Raw genomic sequence first — 21,643 nt, 5'->3', positions numbered from 1 at the left:
TTTTATTTATGCAACGCTAATCGGTTGCAGCATTATTTGTTAGCACAGTCCCATGCACCAAATTTGGTGTTATATCTTAGCTATTCGATTGAGTTTCGCGCTCACTAAGCGAGCGTCGTAGTTGTGTAAAATCGAAAAGGTAACGAACAACAGTCAGCGTGCCTCGTCAACCCTGCTTAAAAATGACCACATACGTCGCAGTCCACTTATAAACGTGCAAATCGAAAAGTCCCTAATATTTTATGTTGAATGCTAAAAATTCAGAGCATCATATTTGCTGGTGATTGGTCTACTTACACTTGTCCAATGGTGACCGTCGCACACGTTTTCTCTGGATAACCATCCGAAGCTGCTTTGATGTAGTCCACAGACACATTGATCCTCTTACCAATCAACTTCTTTCTCAAGTATTCCCTCGCTTCAAACATGTATGGGATGTCATACAGAGGTCTGATCCGACGGTCCTGTATCATAAGACAACATGTATGGGATGATAATTAAAAATAATGGAAAGTGTTTTATATAGCACATAATACAATTCTCTATGTGCTTTACATTAAAAAATAAAAATAATACATTACCTTACATTGTATCAGGACATAGAATTAATAAATGGATGTATATATGCAAAGCTGCATAATTTGTGCACAGGGCCCCGTCTTACAAAGAGTTGATATCAATAGCAAATTATCTGTGATTGATATCATTTGCAACTACCAGTATGTACATAAGAGATCGGAAACAGCAAACTTGCGAGAGATTGGAGGACTTGCGATTGGTAAGACGGGGCCCAGATCACCATTTGCCCAAGCACCAGGAATGCATTTAAGTGTTAATTCTAAGCAATTTCAATTTGCTATCAACATTAAAGAGCCATTCATTGAAATAAAGGATAACAAACTTTGAGGATAATATGACCACTTCAGATACTCCATTTATTGGCTCGTTACTCCTCTTCCTTTCAGTTTATTTATTTATTTATTTTTTCTTTCAGTCTCAAGTCTCAAGTCTCAAGTTCTATTGAACTTGGGAGATTAATGAAGGTTTCAAGCAAATATTTATGGTATGCAACTCAGACTAACGAGATACTTTATAATCACAATTTGATATCATTATAAAAATGAATGGAATGATCTGTTGTCATCACTGTTGCAAATGTTATTGAAAGATACCTACAGGTTTATACATGTATCAGGCCTTAAATTAATCGACGGCCATCGACGGCCAGGCCGTCGATGCCCCTATGACTGGCCGCGGTGCCCTCCCAAAAAAAGATAAATTCACGGCCAAAAAGGCCGTGCCCTGTTTTTCAAACTGGCCGACGTGCCTTTTTTCCAACTGGACGTGCCCTCTTTTTTAATTTGCGCACATAAAACCACCAATTGCGCTTAAAACTAGACGGCAAGGCGCAAGTGTTTTCCGTGAAAATGCGCCCATAAATTATTAGAACAGAAAAAATACACGAATCACAAACAGTTTGCCACCCACGAGCTCTCTTCTAGCTTCGTATTTAGTGCTTTAATAAGGCGCAAGTGCCGTGAAAATGCGCCCTTTGTTATTATATAGGCAATGCGCTAGCGCACGTACGTACGTTCATGCGATCGCATGATATGCATAATTATGGTGCATGTTGTTGACGCACGCACGTACGTACGTACAAATCAAAGGCCAGGATCAAGAAAACAAATCGTCAAATGGAGAAATAAACAAGCATTCAAATAGTCATTAGAGATCTGTCGAGGTTTGTTTGTAGGTCTAGTTTATTATTTTATCTCAAATAGAATTTAGAATTATCTTATTAATAAGTTAAGAACACCTACGATGTTCTCGATCGTAATTACTCTCATTTTGCCACCAGCCGACCTCGCTTCAAAAAGCTACCCCGCCAGCCTCCCAAGACGAACGTTTCGAGTCCCGGTAAAATTACGCGCTGCGAGTCTCCGAGGGTGCATCGGTTTCGCTGGCAAACTTCCAGCCCGACAGCTTCCCACCAAAAGTGGCGAGAGTGTGTGTGCGAGGAACGATTTTGGTTTCGTGAATGCACGTTACGCAACTGAGCTGAGCGTGTCACTTTCAGCTGTCGAATGTCTAGTCTATAAGGACATTTTTACATCTTATTTCATTAGTAAGCCTATCTAGACCTTTCTATACAACAGTTAAAAAGATAATTTCTTCAAATTTGCTCGTACTACCGAGAGAGTGGCGGAAGGTTTGTGTGTGAGGTGCGATTTTGATTTGGGAAACCCGGCCCGGTAAACTTGCCAAGTCCTTCTGACTTTCGATGTTTGTGAAATTGACAATTTATTTATTCATTTGCTCATCAATATTTTTAGTTACTTTAGAATACTGTTTAATGTGCAAGTTTAATGTTCTTAATCAATCTTTCCTGTTCATATTGTTAAGATTAAAAAGTTATTAAATTGATCGTTCGATCTATTCACATTATGAAATTAACAACTCTCTTTGAGTTTGAACTTATGATTAGATAGGGGCCTATCTGTTTTTGGAAAATTGCCCCTTGCTCTGGTAAATTCCTGTGGCAAAGGGCGACTTAAAAAAAAAAATTGCCCCTTGCTCCTGGCTGCTAAATCTAAGGCTTGCGGGCCGCCGCCTTGTTTGTATGTACCGTAGACCTCTATACATTCTGTGAAGAAGCTGGTGCTAAAAGTCATGGGAAATTGATCCCACACAAGTTTCATAAAATACACATGACATCTAACAAAAGTAGAATCAATTTTTTTGGCCTCATACTCGATGCCCTTTTTGTAAAATATTTTGGCCTCGATGCCCTTTTTGTAAAAATATTTTGGCCTTGGTGCCCTTAAAAATATGAGGTACTCGAGGCCAAACTGGCCTTGCCATAAAAATGACGAAATTTAAGGCCTGATGTATGAATGATGCAAATGAAAGATGGAGTTTGAGAGCCCTGTTTCAAGTCAAAGCAATAATTGTGTGTAACTGATATTTATGGTATGCAACTCAGACTAACAAGAATCTTTATGAACACAATTTGATATCAAATTTGTCTCAAATTCTACTGAACTTGTATACAAATATTTTTCAAAGTAATGCCCTCTTACATTGATTATGTAGGAAACATATTCTTTCCTGGTTATTTGTCCATGTCTCTCAGGAACCTATTCTTTACAAGCTATGCTTTTTATAGGCTCCTGCACAGTTTTGTACTTTTATGTCTGGGTTTCCTTTAACATGATAATAGTTTAAACTAGGCCTGAGTCGAAACGGGTCCCCGCCCGGGCCCCGACCGTCGAGCTGAAACCCGGTTTTTGGTTTTCGGGTTTCGGGTTTTTCAAAATTAAATTTCACACTGATATTGTGAAATATAGAACTAAAAATATGCAATTCACAAACTTATATTTCAATATAATCAAATAAATATGCTTTAGAAATGAATGGATATTGTTTCAGTTGACGGTAGGTGTTTTTATCGCTCTAAAATTGAGGCTGCAATAAAGGAATCACGCTTCGTGGTACCGATCGAGTGCGTTCAGAAACGGAAGTGGAAATAGATCTTAGACTCACTGAAGACAGAGCAAGAAAGTGCCACACAGAAGACTAAAATGTTGATCAGACTATTGCAATTAAATCGTAATACTAAAGGCATTAATTTAATTGTCAAAATATTTCCACAATATAATGGTTTACCCTTGATAGTTTGATGAAGGAAAATGAATTAAAGCTCTTGAAATAACATCGAAGTGCCTTTCGTTCGTTCTAAAAATGCGTGTATAACGGCAATCAGAAGTTACGAGTCAAGCTTGATATGTATGTTCACATCCCTGCACCGTCATCCGACCTGATCGGAACAATAAGCATTGAACCAATTAAAAAAACATCACGTAAGACTTTGAGGGACTCCAATTCAACAAAATTACCGTAAAATAGTTATTTGCTTTGACAAATAATACTATAGATATTCATAATAAAAACACCTACCGTCAACTGAAACGATATCCATTTATTTTTTAAAGCATCTTAATTTAATTAAATTGATTATTTTATTGTTTTGAAAGCAGTAACTGTCCTTTCCGTCGCATTATTAAAACAGCAACTTAGTCTTACTCCTGCCCGAAAATTTCGGGTACCCGGTCCCCGCCCGAAATTTTCAAGTCAAACCCGGGTTCGGCAAAACCCGTGATGACTCAGGCCTAGTTTAAACATATTTGATGCTTACACCCAGTAAATAAGATCTACTGATATGTTTAGACTATTGAAATTTCTCCCAGGAAGAATTTCATTTATGATAATAGTTGTCAAACATGTCAGGTGATATGTAATTTTGTAGTCCTGATTAATTTGTCAATTAATACATGTTTAATCATGAAATGTGAACCAAAAAAATAAAAATAAAAATAAAAACTAAGATAATCTATTTGTGTCTCCTTAGATTAAGATTAATGTATCTTGATCTTCAGAGTAGTTGCTACAACCGGCCGTGTCAGACACGTTGCCCCGGGGTGCGATATAGGACTCTTGTAGCGTGCCCCCACTTAACACAATTATACAATAACAATTAACATTACATTTAATTGAAATAATAAAGCGATTAATATTACTCTCATGTTACGAGGGAACAAATATACATATTATGAATCAATTGATTTGGTCGATCCAGGTTGATGGCACTACTGGACAAAGATCCTAATAATTACAGAGCTTGGGGGGTGTTTCACAAAGATCATAAGTGGAACTTAACTCTAAGTCGGACTTAAAAATTATTGAGAGCCATTTGTAACCTTAAAATAAAATATATTCAAAAGCGAAAATTCAAGTATTTAAGACTTTATATAAATTCCACATCAAGAACATGAACTCTCCTTCATAATAGAAAATATGAATGATTTGAATCAAAATGTTATGCTTTTTAAAATAACTTTTACAAAATCTTTCCATAATTGTTAAGTTCAACTTAGAGTTAAGTTCGACTTAGGATCTTTGTGAAACACCCCCCTTGGTCTTATTGCTCTATAGATAATCTATAGGATGCTTTGATTACCTTAGGAGCATCTTCTGTTGGAGCAGGGAGTCTTGGGGGTCGTATACTAGACAAGGTGATTTTCTTGAAGGTACCATTATCAAGTTTGACAACCAAGGCGTCAGCATTGACTACTTCCACCACCTGTATTCATTCAAAGAAAAAAAAATTCCATGAGAGAGACTATTGACCGAGACTATTGACCGAGACTATTGACTGAACAAAATGATCTTATACAGGCTTGTACAGATATGTTTAATGACTGGCCACTGCATGCAACAAAGGACATGGGTGTATTCACTGAGCTCTGTGTTAAAACACATTCTATGAGAGAGGCTATTGACTATTCAAATAGCCAGTTAAAATAGGGTTAAAGATACTTTTGTGTCCCTTTTGCAGCCAACATCAAATTCTGTAGACTTTGCAGGATTTATGAATATGTCATGTATGTCCTGTCTGTGAAATTTAAATATTAGCAGTGTCTTAGGATTCAAATTATGCAGGGAAACTTGTTTACCTTCTAGACTTCACTGTCATACACTATTCATAACACTACAGTCCATTAGGGAAAATGAGTATGGTAAAACCGGTCACTCAAAGTTTTAAACTTTTTTGAGCCTCTTCTAGACCATTTTGAAGCGCAATTTTTTTAGGGCTTCAATAAAACACCATATCACAGACACTGATAACACGTAGGGCCGTGCATCTCAGATTTAACATTGTTAAACGAGCTCTTTAAAGTAGCGATAGATGTTCTTCAAAGTTGAATTCTATTAATCACAAACCTTGCCACCAAAATTCTTTTCTCCGATGTCAACGGTTGTAGTAGATGGGGTGTAGTCCTTCCAGAGGCGTAACCGTTTCTCCTTGGCTACCCTATAAGCACACAAAGAGAGACAAGGTGATAGAAGATATACATGGATTGCATAAACACATGACCTGGGCATTATTGAATTAGACTTAGCTGGAATGCTCCCCAGGGAGTGGAGATCGTGGGCAAGTATTGAATCCAATGACAGGGGTAATAGTATATCTGTCAAGCGCTTAGAGACATCGTAGGTGTATTAAAGTCTGTCTGCACTAGTTTTGCCAGAAAAGAAAAAGGGGATCATGGGGGACCAACAGGCACCGATTAGGTATTGTTTACTATATAGAGGGCGCAAGTAGCTTTTAGTGCAGTGGGGCTTTAAGCGCTATATAAAAGCAGAATTATCATTGTTATATTGAGATTACAATCACATGTTCACCACAGTGGGAGGTATCTTGGTCTAGCGTATAAGTCACCCGACTGTGAATCCCATCCGCCGTGGTACCAATGTTCTTTGGCAAGACATAAATTTATTTACATCTGCCACACTCGACCCAGGTGAGATGAATACCCAAGTCCTGGTAGGAATTAATTCCTTGAAATGCTAGAGCGTCATAATGGCAGCCATGCTAAAGCTAGGGTAATAATTGTGGGGTGCCAGGAGAGTCAAGTTGGACAGACACGAGTGCGATACAAGAACCCACTATTATTATCATTACTACAGCAGAGATGCCAACCCTAAAGGATAGCTGTCAGTAACATTTACCACATTTGTCCGTAACAAATGGGGGTCTTTCCGGAACGCAAGACACTGCAGCATAATTTTTGTGCAAAACGTACACAAACACTCAATCACTCTTACTGCATTTCGAACCTACCATTTTTAAGTCCAAAATAGGCTCGAGTCGGTACGGTCGATCACACCGGGACCCGACCGTTGCCGTCGGGTCCCGGTTTCGTTTTTTGAGAACCGACGCTCCGAAAAAAATATGAAAGAAATTGCAGTTTTGCACACCACTAAAATCAATCCACCTTAAAACTTAAGTATTTAATGGTTACCATGATCATATTCTAGCTCATATCCTGAATCAATCCGAACTGCTGATAAGTGATATAAAAATGGATTGCAAGGCAGTTCGCTCGGCCCATGGGGTTGTTGTTGCCAGCTGCTAGCTAGCTACTGTACTGGCCGGGTCTCTCGGCAGGATTAATAAATCAGGTTGAAAGAAACATTAATGTTTGAATAATAAAACGGCTTTCTAAAAAGTACTTCTTTACAACATACCGATCGAATAATTTTTAAAAGACAAAAATATATATTTTTTCTTTGATTTTGAACACCGCATGCTTCTTTTAAAAGCTGAAAATTACTTGGTAATCACAAGAAGTTTCGATACGTTGCAAGGCAAGTTCAGACTAGTCTCGGAAAAATGCGCAGTGCTCCTCGGTAGCTGTAATGCGTGCCAGAACGAACCCAAACAAAGACGTGACCGTAACGAGAAAAAAATCATTAAAAACTACGAGAGCACAATTGGAAAGACAACTACTCAAAATTATCGTAAGCAGATACATAACTTGGAGGAAGAAAACAATAGTTGTCCAAGAAAAGACATATAAATAGTGATATTTAAGGAGTTACTATAGGTACAATCAAGTTATCGGAAGGGCCTGCAATATCTGAATTACACGTGTTTAAATTGAACACGAGGCTATACGAGGCAAATACCGTCCTCTACGGTAAAAAGCAGTATAACAAAGGATTCAAGTATTTGCAGTAGGCTCCTTGCGATAAAAATGTACCCAGTTACTCCTCGATTCTCACAATTTCTGTGACATTTCTTGGGCGATTATTGAATTCTTTGTCCAAGTTATCTATCTGATTATGGTAATTTTGAGCAGTAGTTGTCTTTCCAATTGTGCTCTCGTAGTTTTTAATGATTTTTTTCTCGTTACGATCACGTCTTTGTTTGGGTTCGTTCTGGCACGCATTACAGCTATTTACGAGGAGCACTGCGCATTTTTCTGAGACTAGTCTGAACTTGCCTTGTAACGGCTATCCGTATCGAAACTCTTGATTACCAAGTAATTTTCAGCTTTAAAAAAAAAACATGCGATGTTTAAAATAAGAGATAAATATTTATTTTGTCTTTAAAATATTATATGATCGGTGTATTGTACAGAAGAAATTTTTAGAAAGCCGTTTTATTATTATAACATTCATATTTTTTGACCAGATTTATTCAACCTGCATAAATCAAAATGGCGGCTCGAATGTTGTCTTTCCATTTCTGCCCCAGTTTTTTTACTTTTAGAGGCACGAAAATGGCACTAAACATCGCCAATCATGGATGAAAATAATGTCAAATGGAATAATATACCGATCTGAGCCGAGGTATGCATGTGTTGATTTATTTGATTGATAAAAAAGGTCACTTTTAAGGGACATACTGATGATATGCGCTTTTTATAGAGGCAAGTGACAAATCCTGCGAGCTGATTTCGGGACACCGGGTCCCGATCGGTACAAGGCCGTCGGGTACCGGTTTATGAAAATCCCGACATGACTCAGGCCTAGTCCAAAATAAAGATCTTAGATGTGCATAAAAACTTTTTAAAAAATCTGTTTGCGGTCAAAGGATCTCCTCCTCGGGTACTCACTCTTTTGAGAGAATCCATGTTAATATTCAGGAAGAAAACACCTCGTTCAAGCGTCGAACGGCAAATTCGAATCCACAGTCAAATGGCAGAACTCGTATCCTACACACGCACACGTACACTCACCAGTACCACAGACACAACAGCCCAGGCCGCTAGGCCCGGCGTTCATGAACAACAACACACCGTATACCGCACTTGCAATGCGCCCGCTGAATCACCAAAGTCTTCACTACTATAATTTGAACGGGTATTGCGGGCGCCGTGCGCACGATCATCCACCACCATGCTCCCCACAAAACGCACGACCACACGTACTATACTAGTATACTACTAAACAGTTATGACGGCAGCCGTGTTGTTTCGGAATTAAACAAGATGGCGTCGAACGGACCATGCATGCGAAAGTGCCTATCCAGTGTAGTCAAATTCAGTGAACTTATGAGTAAATGCGTGCGACATGCAGCGCTGTGTACGGAGGCTATGTGATAAGGCGGCATCCACTATAATGTACTTTTATTTATCGTTTCCCCGTAACCTTTTGATTGTTTACCGTAACGCCGTAACAAGAGCATTAAAACCGTAACGGCTGGCATCTCTGCTACAGATGTATTATCATTACTATTATCATAACTCTCTGCACTAGGAAAGCTGAATAAGAGCGGTGTAGGTAAACTCACTTTTCTGCCGCCCTGAGTTTGTCCGCTCCTGATGTGACTACTCCCATGCTCCAGTCTACACAGCGTGCAAAACCATCTCGAAGCATACACTCCCCAATGTTTGTGTTCTAACAACAGAAAATAAAGCAGAAAGAAAATAATCCTGATGCAATGCAGGATTTCTGGCCAAGTCCATGCTAATTTGTGCCAACCGTTATACACCACACCTCAAATTTCAGTATATCTGATTATTAAATATGAAGATCATATCTTTCTTTATAACAATGCAATACTTATAACTTATGATACACCAGGGGGCTTGTTTCTCTAAACCAACGATAAAACGGTCATAACTTTGTTTGCCAACTACGCAGATGTCTGTGATCTTCCTAAACAGTTTTTATAACAATGCAATGCTTGATAACTTATGATTCACGAGGGGGCTTGTTTCTCTATACCAACGACAAATCGGTCATAACTTTGCTTGCCAACTACGGAGATGTCTGTGATCTTCCTAAACAGTTTCACAAAGAGCTTACTCGCAAGACATCTAATTATAGCGATATTATTATTAATATCATCGGTAAAAAGACATAGCCTTGGTCACAATTGCAAAGATACAGCAATTTTAGTAAAACAACAATTATTCATATTTTTTGGTAGTAAAAGAAACCTGTACAATGAACGTTTTGTCCAATGTATAGCATGACTGTTGACGACAATAAGGCCTAAAAAAAGATGTTGTATTGCCCTTTAGGTGCCAGAACCTGGGTCGGTCTTTTTCTCCAACTTTTTTTCCCCCCTCAAAACAGCGACCGTTGCCAAAAATACTCAAAACCGGGCACGTCGCCCAAATCTCGCTGGTTTCTCGCTGGTGCATTGCATGGTATATACACGTACATGAGGCCGGGGTCTACTTGTTTACGCTAGCAGGATTTCGAAACTAGGGCAGAAGACAAGTGAAAATTTGGGAATAATTTGATAATATTATGCATTTATATCCCATTCAAACAAATAAAATACATATTTTTTTTTATTCATCAAACATTTTTTTCCTAAAAAACGATTAAAAAAAAAAATTATTAAAAAGCCTACTGAGATCTTCTGTAGATCTTAAGATTTTTGGTCGGTCGCAAAGGGCAATACAACATCTTTTTGTTTAGGCCTAACAATGACAATTATAATGACTCTAATGGTATGGATGATACTTACGTTAAGAGGGTGCAAGATGGTTCCGAGGAAGTTCTGATTGGATACCCCTTCCAGAATGATCTTGACTTCTCTTTGGAGTAGTCTGGTTTCAGTGAAGAATTTAGCCTGATCTGCAAACGGTTCTGGAACCTCAGTCTCACCCTCTCTTTTAAACATAGGACACTGTAGTTCATACAAAATACAATAAAAAACTTTACAGAATTACCAAGCGATGCAATTTCAGAGTAGGATTTACACGATGCTGTCAGTTCGGAGCCAGAAGGGTATTTACTCATTCGTTCACACAAGAGTTAATGCCCTTTAGGCTCTAGCTCTGAACAGGCAGATAATCATAATTCATTTAACAGCTCTCAGATGGCCCCTGTGCACTTGATGTATCAATCACATGGTATGGTCATATGAAGTGATCACATGACCTGGTATATCTGAGGGACAGTATGCTGCCGTACACCAGTACGGTATGCAAGAATGTCCCCAGGGCGCAACTCATCACAGAGACAATCATAGTGCTTCATTATCAGAAACAAATCTGTCAAATCTTTTAGACTTCTCTTTAATCATTTTCTCAAGGAAAATATTCCAGTTTTTTTATTACATTCCATATATTTTATGTTACAGAAATTTCTGTGCTTTGATTATCACGATATGTTATATCTCTATTTGGGGATCGACACTGTAGAAGCAGTATACAAAACAAATGATATCTTATTATTTTTCAGGTCACGCTAAAAACTAGTGCTCCTCGGTGATATATGGTCACAGTATAGTTTCAAGATCACCTTGGGCAATAGTTTTAACCGTGCCCCTCAGAGCAGTCAATAGTCCTGTGCTTTGAGTATCACGATATGTTATAATATATCTATTTGGGGATCGACACTGTGGATGCAGTATACAAAACAAATGATATCTGCTTATTTTTCAGGTCTCGCTTAGAACTAGTGCTCCTCGGTGATATCAGGTCACAGTATAGTTTCAAGATCACCTTGGGCAATAGTTTTAACCGTGCCCCTCAGAGCAGTCAATAGTGCCCTAGCATGCGTTAGGAGTAGGCAGAAGAGAGAGGTTACCTTGATTCCAGAGAGCATGACTGTGACATACTGGAAGCTGGGTAGTAAAAAGGCACGTAGTGTACATCCATCACGGACATGCTCCACAACAGCTGTTTTAAAAATATAAACAATTTCAATCAGTCATTATTTGCTCAACATGTATGACAGGGCAACTCTATTTCTGCATGCATAACTTTTCACTTAAATTGTATTCCCATCATGCATGGGGGTTGTTTCACAAAGATTTTAAGTCAAACTTAACTCGAAGTGGAACTTAAAAATTATGGAGAGCCATGTGTAGCCTAGCCTCTTGTCGATGGCCCTCGCTTTGTTGGAGTCCGTAAATTCTGACGAGCGAAGCGAGTCAGAGAAACCGAGCGCGAGCGAGGGCCTCTTGACAAGTGATCTGAAGTTCTTATGTTTTACATTGTTTGGCGAATATTCCGACCCATGAGAAGTCGGTGAAAGTCATCCAATCAGAGAGAGCTACTATGACGTAATATCTACCGCTCTGTGCGAATTCCCTCCGTGAGAGCGAGACTGGCCGCCTAGTTGTAGTCTGCAAGCACAAACCCTGGTCAGTTGTAAAAGAGATTCTGCACTATACGACTACCATAGGCCATGTACTATAGCTGCTCCTGACCTATATTGGTACAACCAGTAGATACCAGTAGGTAGCTGGGCTAGGTTTCTCTCAAGGCATAATTACTTTTTGATAGAGTGTCAAACTAGGGTCTGTGCTTGCAGACTAGCCTAGTTGGGCAATCTCGAACACACACATACACACACACAATCGCTGCAGTCTAGACATGCATAATTCAGTAGGAAATCGGGTCTCATGAATATATAATTCATATCACTTGTCAAGAGGCCCTCGCTCGCGCTCGGTTTCTCTGACTCGCTTCGCTCGCCAGAATTTACGGACTCCAACAAAGCGAGGGCCATCGACAAGAGGCTATGTGTAGCCTAAAAGGCAGGCTTTACTACTTCAGCTAGAAGGGATTAGACCACCCAGCGAGCCAGCGAGGTCACTGTGACAGGTGGCTATCTCATTAACTCAGCTCTCATTTAACATAAGAAAAAGAGGATCATGGGGGACCAACAGGCACCGATTGGGGAAGTTTTCTATATAGAGGGAGCAAGTAGCTACAAGTAGGACAGTGTGCCTTTAAAATAAAATATATTCAAAAGCGAAAATTCAATGATTTTAGATTAGGATTTTTGTAAAACACCCCAGCAGGTTACGTCTTATTCCATATATTCTAGAGAGTAACCATGCCAAAACTTTTGTCACAATTCAAGCAAGAACAAACGGTTTTGGTGTCACTCACCTATTTCAAGCAGAGAAGTTTTGTTTGCCAGATCTTACATCTTTTCCACAAATACTAATCATACTATTAACTTAATAGTTATTTCTGGTTAAGCCCTTAATAGCTTGGTGGGTAAGGGTAAAAACTATTAATTATCATGACAAAAGCAGGAGTTTTTGTGAGAAGTTTCCATTATGTACATAATAAACTTTTTTAGCCTAGGAGCCCTTGCAACAGTTGTTACAGTTAAATGTTTCAATAATGGTCGCCTTTCTGACAAAGCATTGTTATTTTAATAGATATATTTTAATGAAATGTCGGATCACCATGAGTTTGGTGTCATATAGGAGACGATTAAACCATGTACTTTATTTGGAATCAAGATACACTGGAATTAAGATTGATTCCAATCAACTTTTATAAAAGAATGCATCATTTATACTGACTTTTTTTTCAAACTCAATATAAAGAAGAATGGGAAATGTGGATCTCATCATCCGTAAACTCACCATCGACTGGTTTCTGATGCAGTGAGTCAACTAAATGACGAGGGTTTTCCACGGTCCAACTGATCTCACGCACAGCATCAGCAGCCTGTTCCTTCGCCCACTTACCCTTCCCAGCAGCCTTTGCCGCATCTTCCAGGTCGCACAACCTAGACTGATCACTTCACACATAAAGAGAAAACAAATATTAACATTCAGAGCCATAAGGTCATACAATGCATTTACTACACTCAGCGATAAGGTGTGAATTTATTTTTTTGCAATGGGCAATTTTGAAATGTTTAGAAATAAAATGTATAATTTAATTCATTGACTTGGTGCATTTCCATCCAATCTTCAATTTCAATGTATGCTAAATCTAATATTTCATCCATACTTTTGTTTTGGTGTATTCCCACATATGTCAATTCATGTATGGTTTCACATTCTCCATGCAAGGGGCATGCAATGATAAAATTAATGATAGAAAATGATTCCTATTCCATCCAGACATATGGTCCCAATTTCAATCATCTTGGCCATAATGTCCTTTGGCAAGACATTAATCAACATTTGCCACTCTCCACCCAGGTGTTACCGGTAGGAAGGAATTCCTTGAATGCTGTGAGCGCCGAAATCGGCTGCCTAGCAGAGCTGGGCAATATTCAGAGTGCCTTCAGCACCTTGCATAATGGATATATGTGCTATATAAACGTCCGATATTATTATTATTATCATTATTATAATAAATGATGGAAGAAATACTGTTTTTAATCTTGTTTGCCAAGTCTCATAATTCATAGAATTTTCCGGCCCGGATGATTACAGAAATGTACTCACTCGCTTGGTTTGATTCCTCCTCTCCGTACCTCCACCAATCCTTCTAAGACAAGTGCCTCTGTTACGTTCTCTCCAGTTGTATCTAGCAAATCAAAACAAGACATACGATACTCAATAATAATAATAATAATAAAAATACCGGTAATATTCCACTTTTAAATAGCGCTTAATGAAAATGTCTCTAAATGCTTTACAGATATACACCTGTACTATTAACCCGGTCATTGGATTCAATACTTGCCCACACACATTGTGTGCACAGTCTCCACTCCCTGGGGAGCATTCCAGTCAGGCGTTACTTGACGCTTAAACACCGTTTGACCAACAATGACGGTCGCATCCTACCGGTTACCCATTTTACACCTGGGTGGAGAGTGGCAAGTGCAGGTTAATATCTTGCCAAAGGATATTAGTGCCGTGTAAGGATTTAAACTACTCCAGTTTTGGAAACGCCCCCGTCTCAAAAATGAAATGGAAGCTCTTATTACCAATCATGTGAATGAATATGTTTTGACTAATACGTGATCATACAAATTTTGCGGGCAAACTGCCTACTATTTGATTCATTTGGTAAGTTATTATATCTATACGGACTGGATAGATGTCGCGTAGTCCCATATACATCTTTCTGTGTACAGTGCTTGTAACTTTACCAAGACTGGGCCAAATTTCTAATCATTTTGATGATTCCAGAACCTTGCAGTAGACACCAATACTCATATGCTAGATGATCAACCTTTTCTGATCGATTCCACAACGTTTCTTTCACAATGCAATCGCATGACCAGAACTGGTCTATACCTTTAAACATGAAATTTTTGTATACTTGCCTCTTCCAATATAGATACATCCATACGCCCTTCCTGATCCAGGTACTGTGTACTCTATTGTGTAACACACAGTTTTCCCAACAAGTTTGTTGCGCAACATTTCCCTGGCCTGCCATGCGTATGGCTACAGAAAAAAGTAGAGAAAAACATCTTTCAAAACAAAGCATTTGGAAATCATTATTGTAGCTTTATGCACAGAATAAAAATTTCAAAAAGTTCATTAAACATGCATCAAAAGACGGTTAGATTTTCAGGAGCCTTCATGTACAAATCTATACCATCTGTTTGAAGCTAGAAGGGAGTTAATTTGTATACTTTAACACTCGAAAGGTTTTGTAACATATTATCATTCTTGATCTTGGTTTCATTGAAAAGCCTGTTTATTCCCCTCTACAATGATGCCCCAATCGTAATTACCGGTATTATTTAATCACAGATTGTGCAGTACACCTGATTGTTAAGCCAAGTAAAAAATGAAATGTTGCAATACATGGTTGTTTGGAGGACGGATTGTGTTTTAAAGGGATAAGAAAATATTCTGCAAGTGGGCTGCATTGTTTGTAATTTTGTATTCTTCCGGCTCCACTTTAGGAGGGCGGAGGCATAAAAACAATGAATTCATCGAACTAAAGCGGGAGTCAAAATGAAAAAGAAAAAAAAATGAAGTTAAATATTACAGACAACAGGGTGAAAAATGTACCATAGTTCACACACGTCATGTGAATGTTATGAAATAAATATCAGAGCCCTACATGTAGGTAGTTTTCCCCAGTACCATTACTTGCCTCATCTTTGGTGGGTACTGAGTTCTCGGCGCTGGGCAATGCTCTGCGCGCTAGCTTGGGGGCAGTGATATTAGACAAGCAGATCTGTTTCTCTGGTGGAGGTCCATTCCTTGGCTGTTCTCGGATGATTACAGAATCACCAGAAAGAACCTGTAAACAACAAAAATAACCAAGATAAAATCATGAATACATTATTATTATTATTATTAAGAATTAAATGAACACACAGAACAAGACAAACTTCTGAATCTTGGAATACTGAATGAAAAAGGCTCTTTTTTTTTTCTTAACAAGATCTATTTAGTTTGCCCGCTCGAATTTCAAAGCCCCCACTGCAAGCTCTGGGAGGCTATTCACGGCCTTCGGGGTGTATCGCAGAAATGACTGTTGTTAACTTGTTACGACTTATACAATATGCCTGGATTACATTTGCCCCGGGCGCCATACGATAAATTAGTCTATGATTTTTCGTAGACATCGTAGGAGGCTACAGGCTACGATGTTTGTGTTTACATTATCTACGAGCATCGTGCCATTTATTGTATTGGCCCTCGGGGGCAGGCCGGGGCAAATCCGTACAGAGGCTGCTCGGAGATTGTACGAAAATCGTGCAATTTGCATGCAGTAGCCGTGCAGCTTCCGTGCAAAGGTTGCGCGGAGAAGGCGCGGTGACCGTACAGCAACCTTGCGATAGCTGTGCAATTGTCGTGCGAATGCCCCATTAGTAGGAGACCAGCCTGTAGGTCCCGTGACCAATCTCTGGGAACAAAGGTTTGAAAGTGTTTTTGTGTTCCCTGATGAATACTGAACAATTTTGACTTGGGCTGCCCCCTTGAAAATCCCAGGTATTTTCGTGAGGGGTCAACAAAGGTCACACAGGAATAGAAATTCATATAGTTCCAATCACCAATTCACCAACATAGTTAGAATTGTCCGATTTTAATGATTTTAGTGTCTAATAATATGGTTTCTGACATAACAAGTTCAACTAAGCAACTTTTAAAATCAAAAGTGGTTGCCATAACCTTGAAATTTCCCCCAAACCCATCGATAAGAAGTTGTTAGATGTTTGTCACCGAAACGGCAGCCATATTGAATGTACGTGGTCAAGGTAAGCACTTTTACTTTTGAAAGTTGTATAGTTGAATTTGCCATGTCAGAGAACATATTATTAGACCCTAAAATTATTTGATTCGGACAATGCTAACTGTATTGGTGAATTTCTAAAGTGCATTGACCTTTTTGACCATAGCGCCCTCATTTAAGGTCGGATGTATAACAAACTATACATTTTTGGAATCCTTATGACCAGACGAGTAATTTGATATGCAATTTGATAAGGTTAACTGTGCTGGTGAATTTGACTACCAGTCAAAAGTGTGTTGACCTTTCAACGTTTTTTACCGTAGCGCCCTCATTTAAGGTCGGAGGTATAGCAAACTATACATTTTTGGAATCCTCATGACCAGACAAGTAATTTGATATGCATATTGACACGATTGGAACTATTTGAATTTCTATCCCTGTGTGACCTTTGTTGACCCCTCACGAAAATGCCTGGGATTTTCAAGGGGGCAGCCCAAGTCAAAATTGTTTGGTATTCATCAGGGAACACAAAAACACTTTCAAACCTTTGTTCCCAGAGATTGGTCACGGGACCTACAGGCTGGTCTCCTACTACATGAGTCTACAATTTCTGTACGATTTTCTTTGCCCCCATGTTCACCGAAAAATCGTACGTTTGCTGCACAATAAGTGCGAGGCCTTCGGGCGATGCCCGTGCGGGGATTGTGCATTGCCACCTACGACATGTATACGGGCTACGGGCTTACAATTTTCTCAAATTTGTTTGTTCGCGAAACAAAATCGTTAAGGCTGCGGAGCCCGTGAATCCGTACGAAAATCTCACGGCCGCCTCCTGCCACCGCACAGAGGCCGCACGGAAAAGAGAATACGAGCAGGATACGAGCTCCATAGACTAATCGCAGGCCAAATGTTATCCAGGCATTAGTGCTTTAAAATTCAATATATTATTTTTTATTACCATGATAAGATTAACCTTGTAAGTCTGATCGGATCGGAAGATCGGAGCGACACCCTCGCACCTATGATCGGAAACGGATCGGAAGATCGACAAAAAAAAATCCGCTGATTTTTTTAATTTTTTTTTTTAAATGACAAAAATTTTCAAGTTTTGGGCTATCAAATGCTCAAACAAAATTAATGGCTGGAATTATTTTGTCATTTGGAGTTGTTGTAGACCATGTTTGTTGATATTTGGTGCCTTTTCATGACTTTGAAATTTAGTAATATTGGTCTAAGAGCAGAGGCAAAACATGCGGGCCGCCATCATGGATTATAATGTAGGCTTTTGGTTTTTTTTAATTATGAAAATTTTCAAGTTTTTGGCTATCAAATGCTTTAAAAAAAAATCATGGCTGGGATTATTTTGTCATTTAGAGTTGTTGTAGACCATGTTTGTTGATCTTTAGTGCCTTTTCATGACTTTGAAATTAATAATATTGGTCTAAGAGCAGAGACAAAACATGCGGGCCACCATCTTGGATTATAATGTAGATATGCATTATAATCCAAGATGGCGGCCCACTCTACTGTCTTTTCCGTCACATTTTAGAACAGCAACTTCATCTTAATTCGCGCTGATGCAAGTGGTAAAAGTTTCTGTTCGGGGACCTGGTCAAACCCGGGTGCGGCAAAACCTGTGATGACTCGGGCCTAAACTTCCTTATATCCGATCCGCACGTTTAGATGCAAGAAACAGATTTTGCAATGATTTTCTTGATGCATTTCACATTGACTTTGTAGACTACCGAGACTTTCACGTTATGACTGATAAATCCAGACAAGAACCCATAAAAGCAGACGGTGAACTGGGTTTTTTTTTATTACGCAGATTATATTTTTCGCATCACCAGCGCGCAGTTCGGGAACCCCGAAACCGGCAGAGCGTCAATGAATTTTTTTTTTTTTTTTGAGGATGCAATTCGTCCGCATTGCCATTGACGAGGATATCACCGTTTATGAATACGAGGATGATCCTCATTCTCGACCAGCGCCCCTACTGATGAGAGCACGCTATCTCTGATAATCTCACTGTACAGCGCTCAATGCGTAAAGTTCTACTTGTCTTGATCTGTACTCGGTGTAGACTAGACCTAGGGCTAGGGCTAGGCCTAGGTCTAGACCGAATTTTCCGTCTCTTTCGTTCGTTAGCCTCTTATTGGGGTAGGGTCGGCTCTCTCTTTAGAGACGGAAACCGTCTATACACATTCCCTAGATAACGCCACGGCCATTTCAGGTCGTAGCGTTTTGCCCCCAAAATCCCCCAAAATGTCATTTTACCTCTTGCATATCCACATGTAAATTAGGCCTAGGCTATAATAAATCAGTTCCACTTACCAACTTGACTGAAATAATCAGTTTAATAGTCTAGACCTAGTCCCTTTTTAGGAAATTATGGGTCAAAATCGAAATCCATTTTGAAAATCTTTTTCAACATGGATTTCGATTTTGACCCATAAATTCCTAAAAAGGGACTATTAAACCGATTATTTCAGTCAAGTTGGTAAGTGGAACTGATTTATTATAGCCTAGGCCTAATTTACAATATAAAATGCACGAGGTAAACTAAAATGACATTTTTGGGGGATTTAAATTTGGGGGCAAAACGCTACGACCTGAAATGGCCGTGGCGTTATCAAGGGAATGTGTATAGACGGTTTCCGTCTCTAAAGAGAGAGCCGGCCGACCCTACCCCAATAAGAGGCTAACGAACGAAAGAGACGGAAAATTCGGTCTAGGGCTAGGCCTAGATCTACTGCCTACTGGCAGTGCCAATTGCAGTGCCATGCCACTGTGTGAGTTGTGACTGACTGAGCTGTCTGTGTCCAGACTGCACAGTGCAGTGGCAATGCACTGTGCAGTAGACCATGCAGATGGTATGATACTTTTGGACGACACAACATAATAAAAACATGAGAAATTATTTAAAAAACGAAAGAATCCATCCATATTGTAATAGTTCAAATTAAAAGTTAAAACGAGTAATAATACCTGCTTTACGATACCAATTTGAAGAACCGGACGAGGGGCTGGGTTAGCCATGTCTGCTGCTTGCACACGTTGTACACTGCTGCTCAACGATGCCAATTTCAACTGCACAAAGGTTTGACCCATTAAAACAATATTTTATAGATTTTATAGTAATATGAAATACATATCTTAATGTAAATAAATTAAAAATACTGAATTATTTAAAATTTGTGGTTAAATTTATCATTAATACATTTTTCTATTCAAACATGGCATTGTATTAATGATCTCGATCAGTACTTCCCAAAAAGAAACACGTCGTAAATTACTACAATCCTCTTCGTTATGACGTCATGTAAATGAATATGTATGAGGCACGCAGTACGTACCTAGTCTTGGTTAAAGTTGAAACACAAATAAATCAGTGGAAACTAGAACATAACATAAGCTGCTCCAGAAATATACCCATAAGAACTTCGTTGTTGTTCTTGTTGTTTTCTATTACGATCAACGTTCATTCGTTGAAAATATTTACGTTTTTAACTTTTCATTAATTGGTGTAATATAAAAATGTGTTCATCATATTTGTCTACACGTATTTTGTACTACGTACAGTAACAGTAATTCGACTTTTCAGCTTGAGCTCCTACAATGCGGAGACATAAGCCCGAATCCAGGACCCACCTTTTCTACTGAGAGCAATCGTCAATATCCTCTGTCTCAATTATATGCCTTACAAAACTCGTGTAAATCAACAACTCACCTAGCTGCCACAGACAACATGGAAAATCATCAAAGATCTAGGCATTCAACGGAAACCTTTTCATCATCGCGGCAAACGAGCGGAAAAGAGAAAAGTTACTATATCTAAAAAGCAGGATCCAATTCTTCTTTTTAATCCAGCTCAGGATAATGCATCTTGTGATTTTCAACATAAAATACCAGTCATTACCAGACCCAGGAAAAAATACCAGCATAAAGATAAAGTGCAGGTTAATTTCTCCAATCTTCGTCGAATTACAAAGGAGAGATGTGTAAATACAGGTTTTAATTTGCCTAAAGTTCTTTTGTCTTATCCAAGATCAATTAATAACAAATTGGATGAGCTTGAAATCATCGTGAGAGATCATGTTGTTGATATAGTAGCTTTAACGGAGACATGGGAAATAAAAGACTCACCTCTTGAGCTGTTAAACCTAGATGGGTTTGCCACCTTCTCCGATCCAGGCCTCGTGAAAAACGACAAGGAGGTGGAGTAGATTTGTTTGCTAAGCACATATTTCATCCTCGTTTATTGACTGATATCTCTGTACCAGATGATATTGAAGTAATATGGGTTATTTTAAGACCCCGGCACATTTACCGAGGAAAATCTCTTATATTATTCTGTGTGTACTCTATTTTCCTCCAAGAAGTTCTAATGGGACGGACTATTATTGACCATGTAATTTCGACAATTGATTTTTTACTTGTAAAATATCCTGACGCGGGGATAACCGTACTTGGTGATTTTAATGATCTAAGTTTTCAAGAAATTTTAAGAGATGATAATTTTAGACAAGTAGTCAACAAACCAACTAGGGGATGTTGAAAAAAAAAAGCAAACAAACTTTTCCGAATTTTATGCAAATATTTCAATTCTTCCTCCAATTGGTAGAAGCGATAACAATTGTATTATTTGGCATTCAACTATTGGTTCAAAAAATACTACTAATAAAAAGACCAGGATTGTTCGTCCTTTGAAGGACAGTGGATTACGATTATTTGGTCAATGGTTGACTGCACAAACTTGGGAAGAAGTATTTTTAGATATACCTCTGATTTATCATTAACGGGTAATAGGTTAATTGACACCATTAAAATAAAAATTTGATTTTGATTTATACTTACCTTCGCATGAAGTGAAAGTGAGTAGTACTGACAAACCTTGGGTAACTCCATTTATCAAATCACTTATTCGT

The 21,643-nt window shown here is 38.7% G+C and overlaps 1 protein-coding gene across 2 annotated transcripts in view; it reads right to left on the bottom strand.

The window, feature by feature from the left end:
• The window catches only part of LOC578180 (staphylococcal nuclease domain-containing protein 1), a 40,096-nt gene extending 20,274 nt beyond the window's left edge, over positions 1-19,822 (bottom strand). For both annotated transcript variants that reach the window (XM_030987884.1, XM_030987885.1), the window contains exons 1-11: positions 19,704-19,822; positions 15,630-15,779; positions 14,845-14,968; positions 14,015-14,096; positions 13,199-13,356; positions 11,398-11,489; positions 10,331-10,492; positions 9,140-9,246; positions 5,782-5,872; positions 5,018-5,140; positions 298-464 (exon numbers count right to left, since the gene is read on the bottom strand). In XM_030987884.1, the coding sequence (XP_030843744.1) occupies positions 298-464; positions 5,018-5,140; positions 5,782-5,872; positions 9,140-9,246; positions 10,331-10,492; positions 11,398-11,489; positions 13,199-13,356; positions 14,015-14,096; positions 14,845-14,968; positions 15,630-15,779; positions 19,704-19,754 (1,307 nt within the window). In that variant the 5' untranslated portion in view covers positions 19,755-19,822. The remainder of the gene's footprint in view (positions 1-297; positions 465-5,017; positions 5,141-5,781; positions 5,873-9,139; positions 9,247-10,330; positions 10,493-11,397; positions 11,490-13,198; positions 13,357-14,014; positions 14,097-14,844; positions 14,969-15,629; positions 15,780-19,703) is intronic.
• Between the last annotated feature and the right edge of the window lie 1,821 nt (positions 19,823-21,643).

This window comes from Strongylocentrotus purpuratus, unplaced genomic scaffold, assembly GCF_000002235.5.
Source record: "Strongylocentrotus purpuratus isolate Spur 01 unplaced genomic scaffold, Spur_5.0 spur5_scaffold_17, whole genome shotgun sequence".
NCBI lineage: Eukaryota > Metazoa > Echinodermata > Echinoidea > Camarodonta > Strongylocentrotidae > Strongylocentrotus > Strongylocentrotus purpuratus.
The sequence above is the reverse complement of the archived record's forward strand: the minus strand, read 5'-3'. Positions and strand labels throughout refer to the sequence as shown.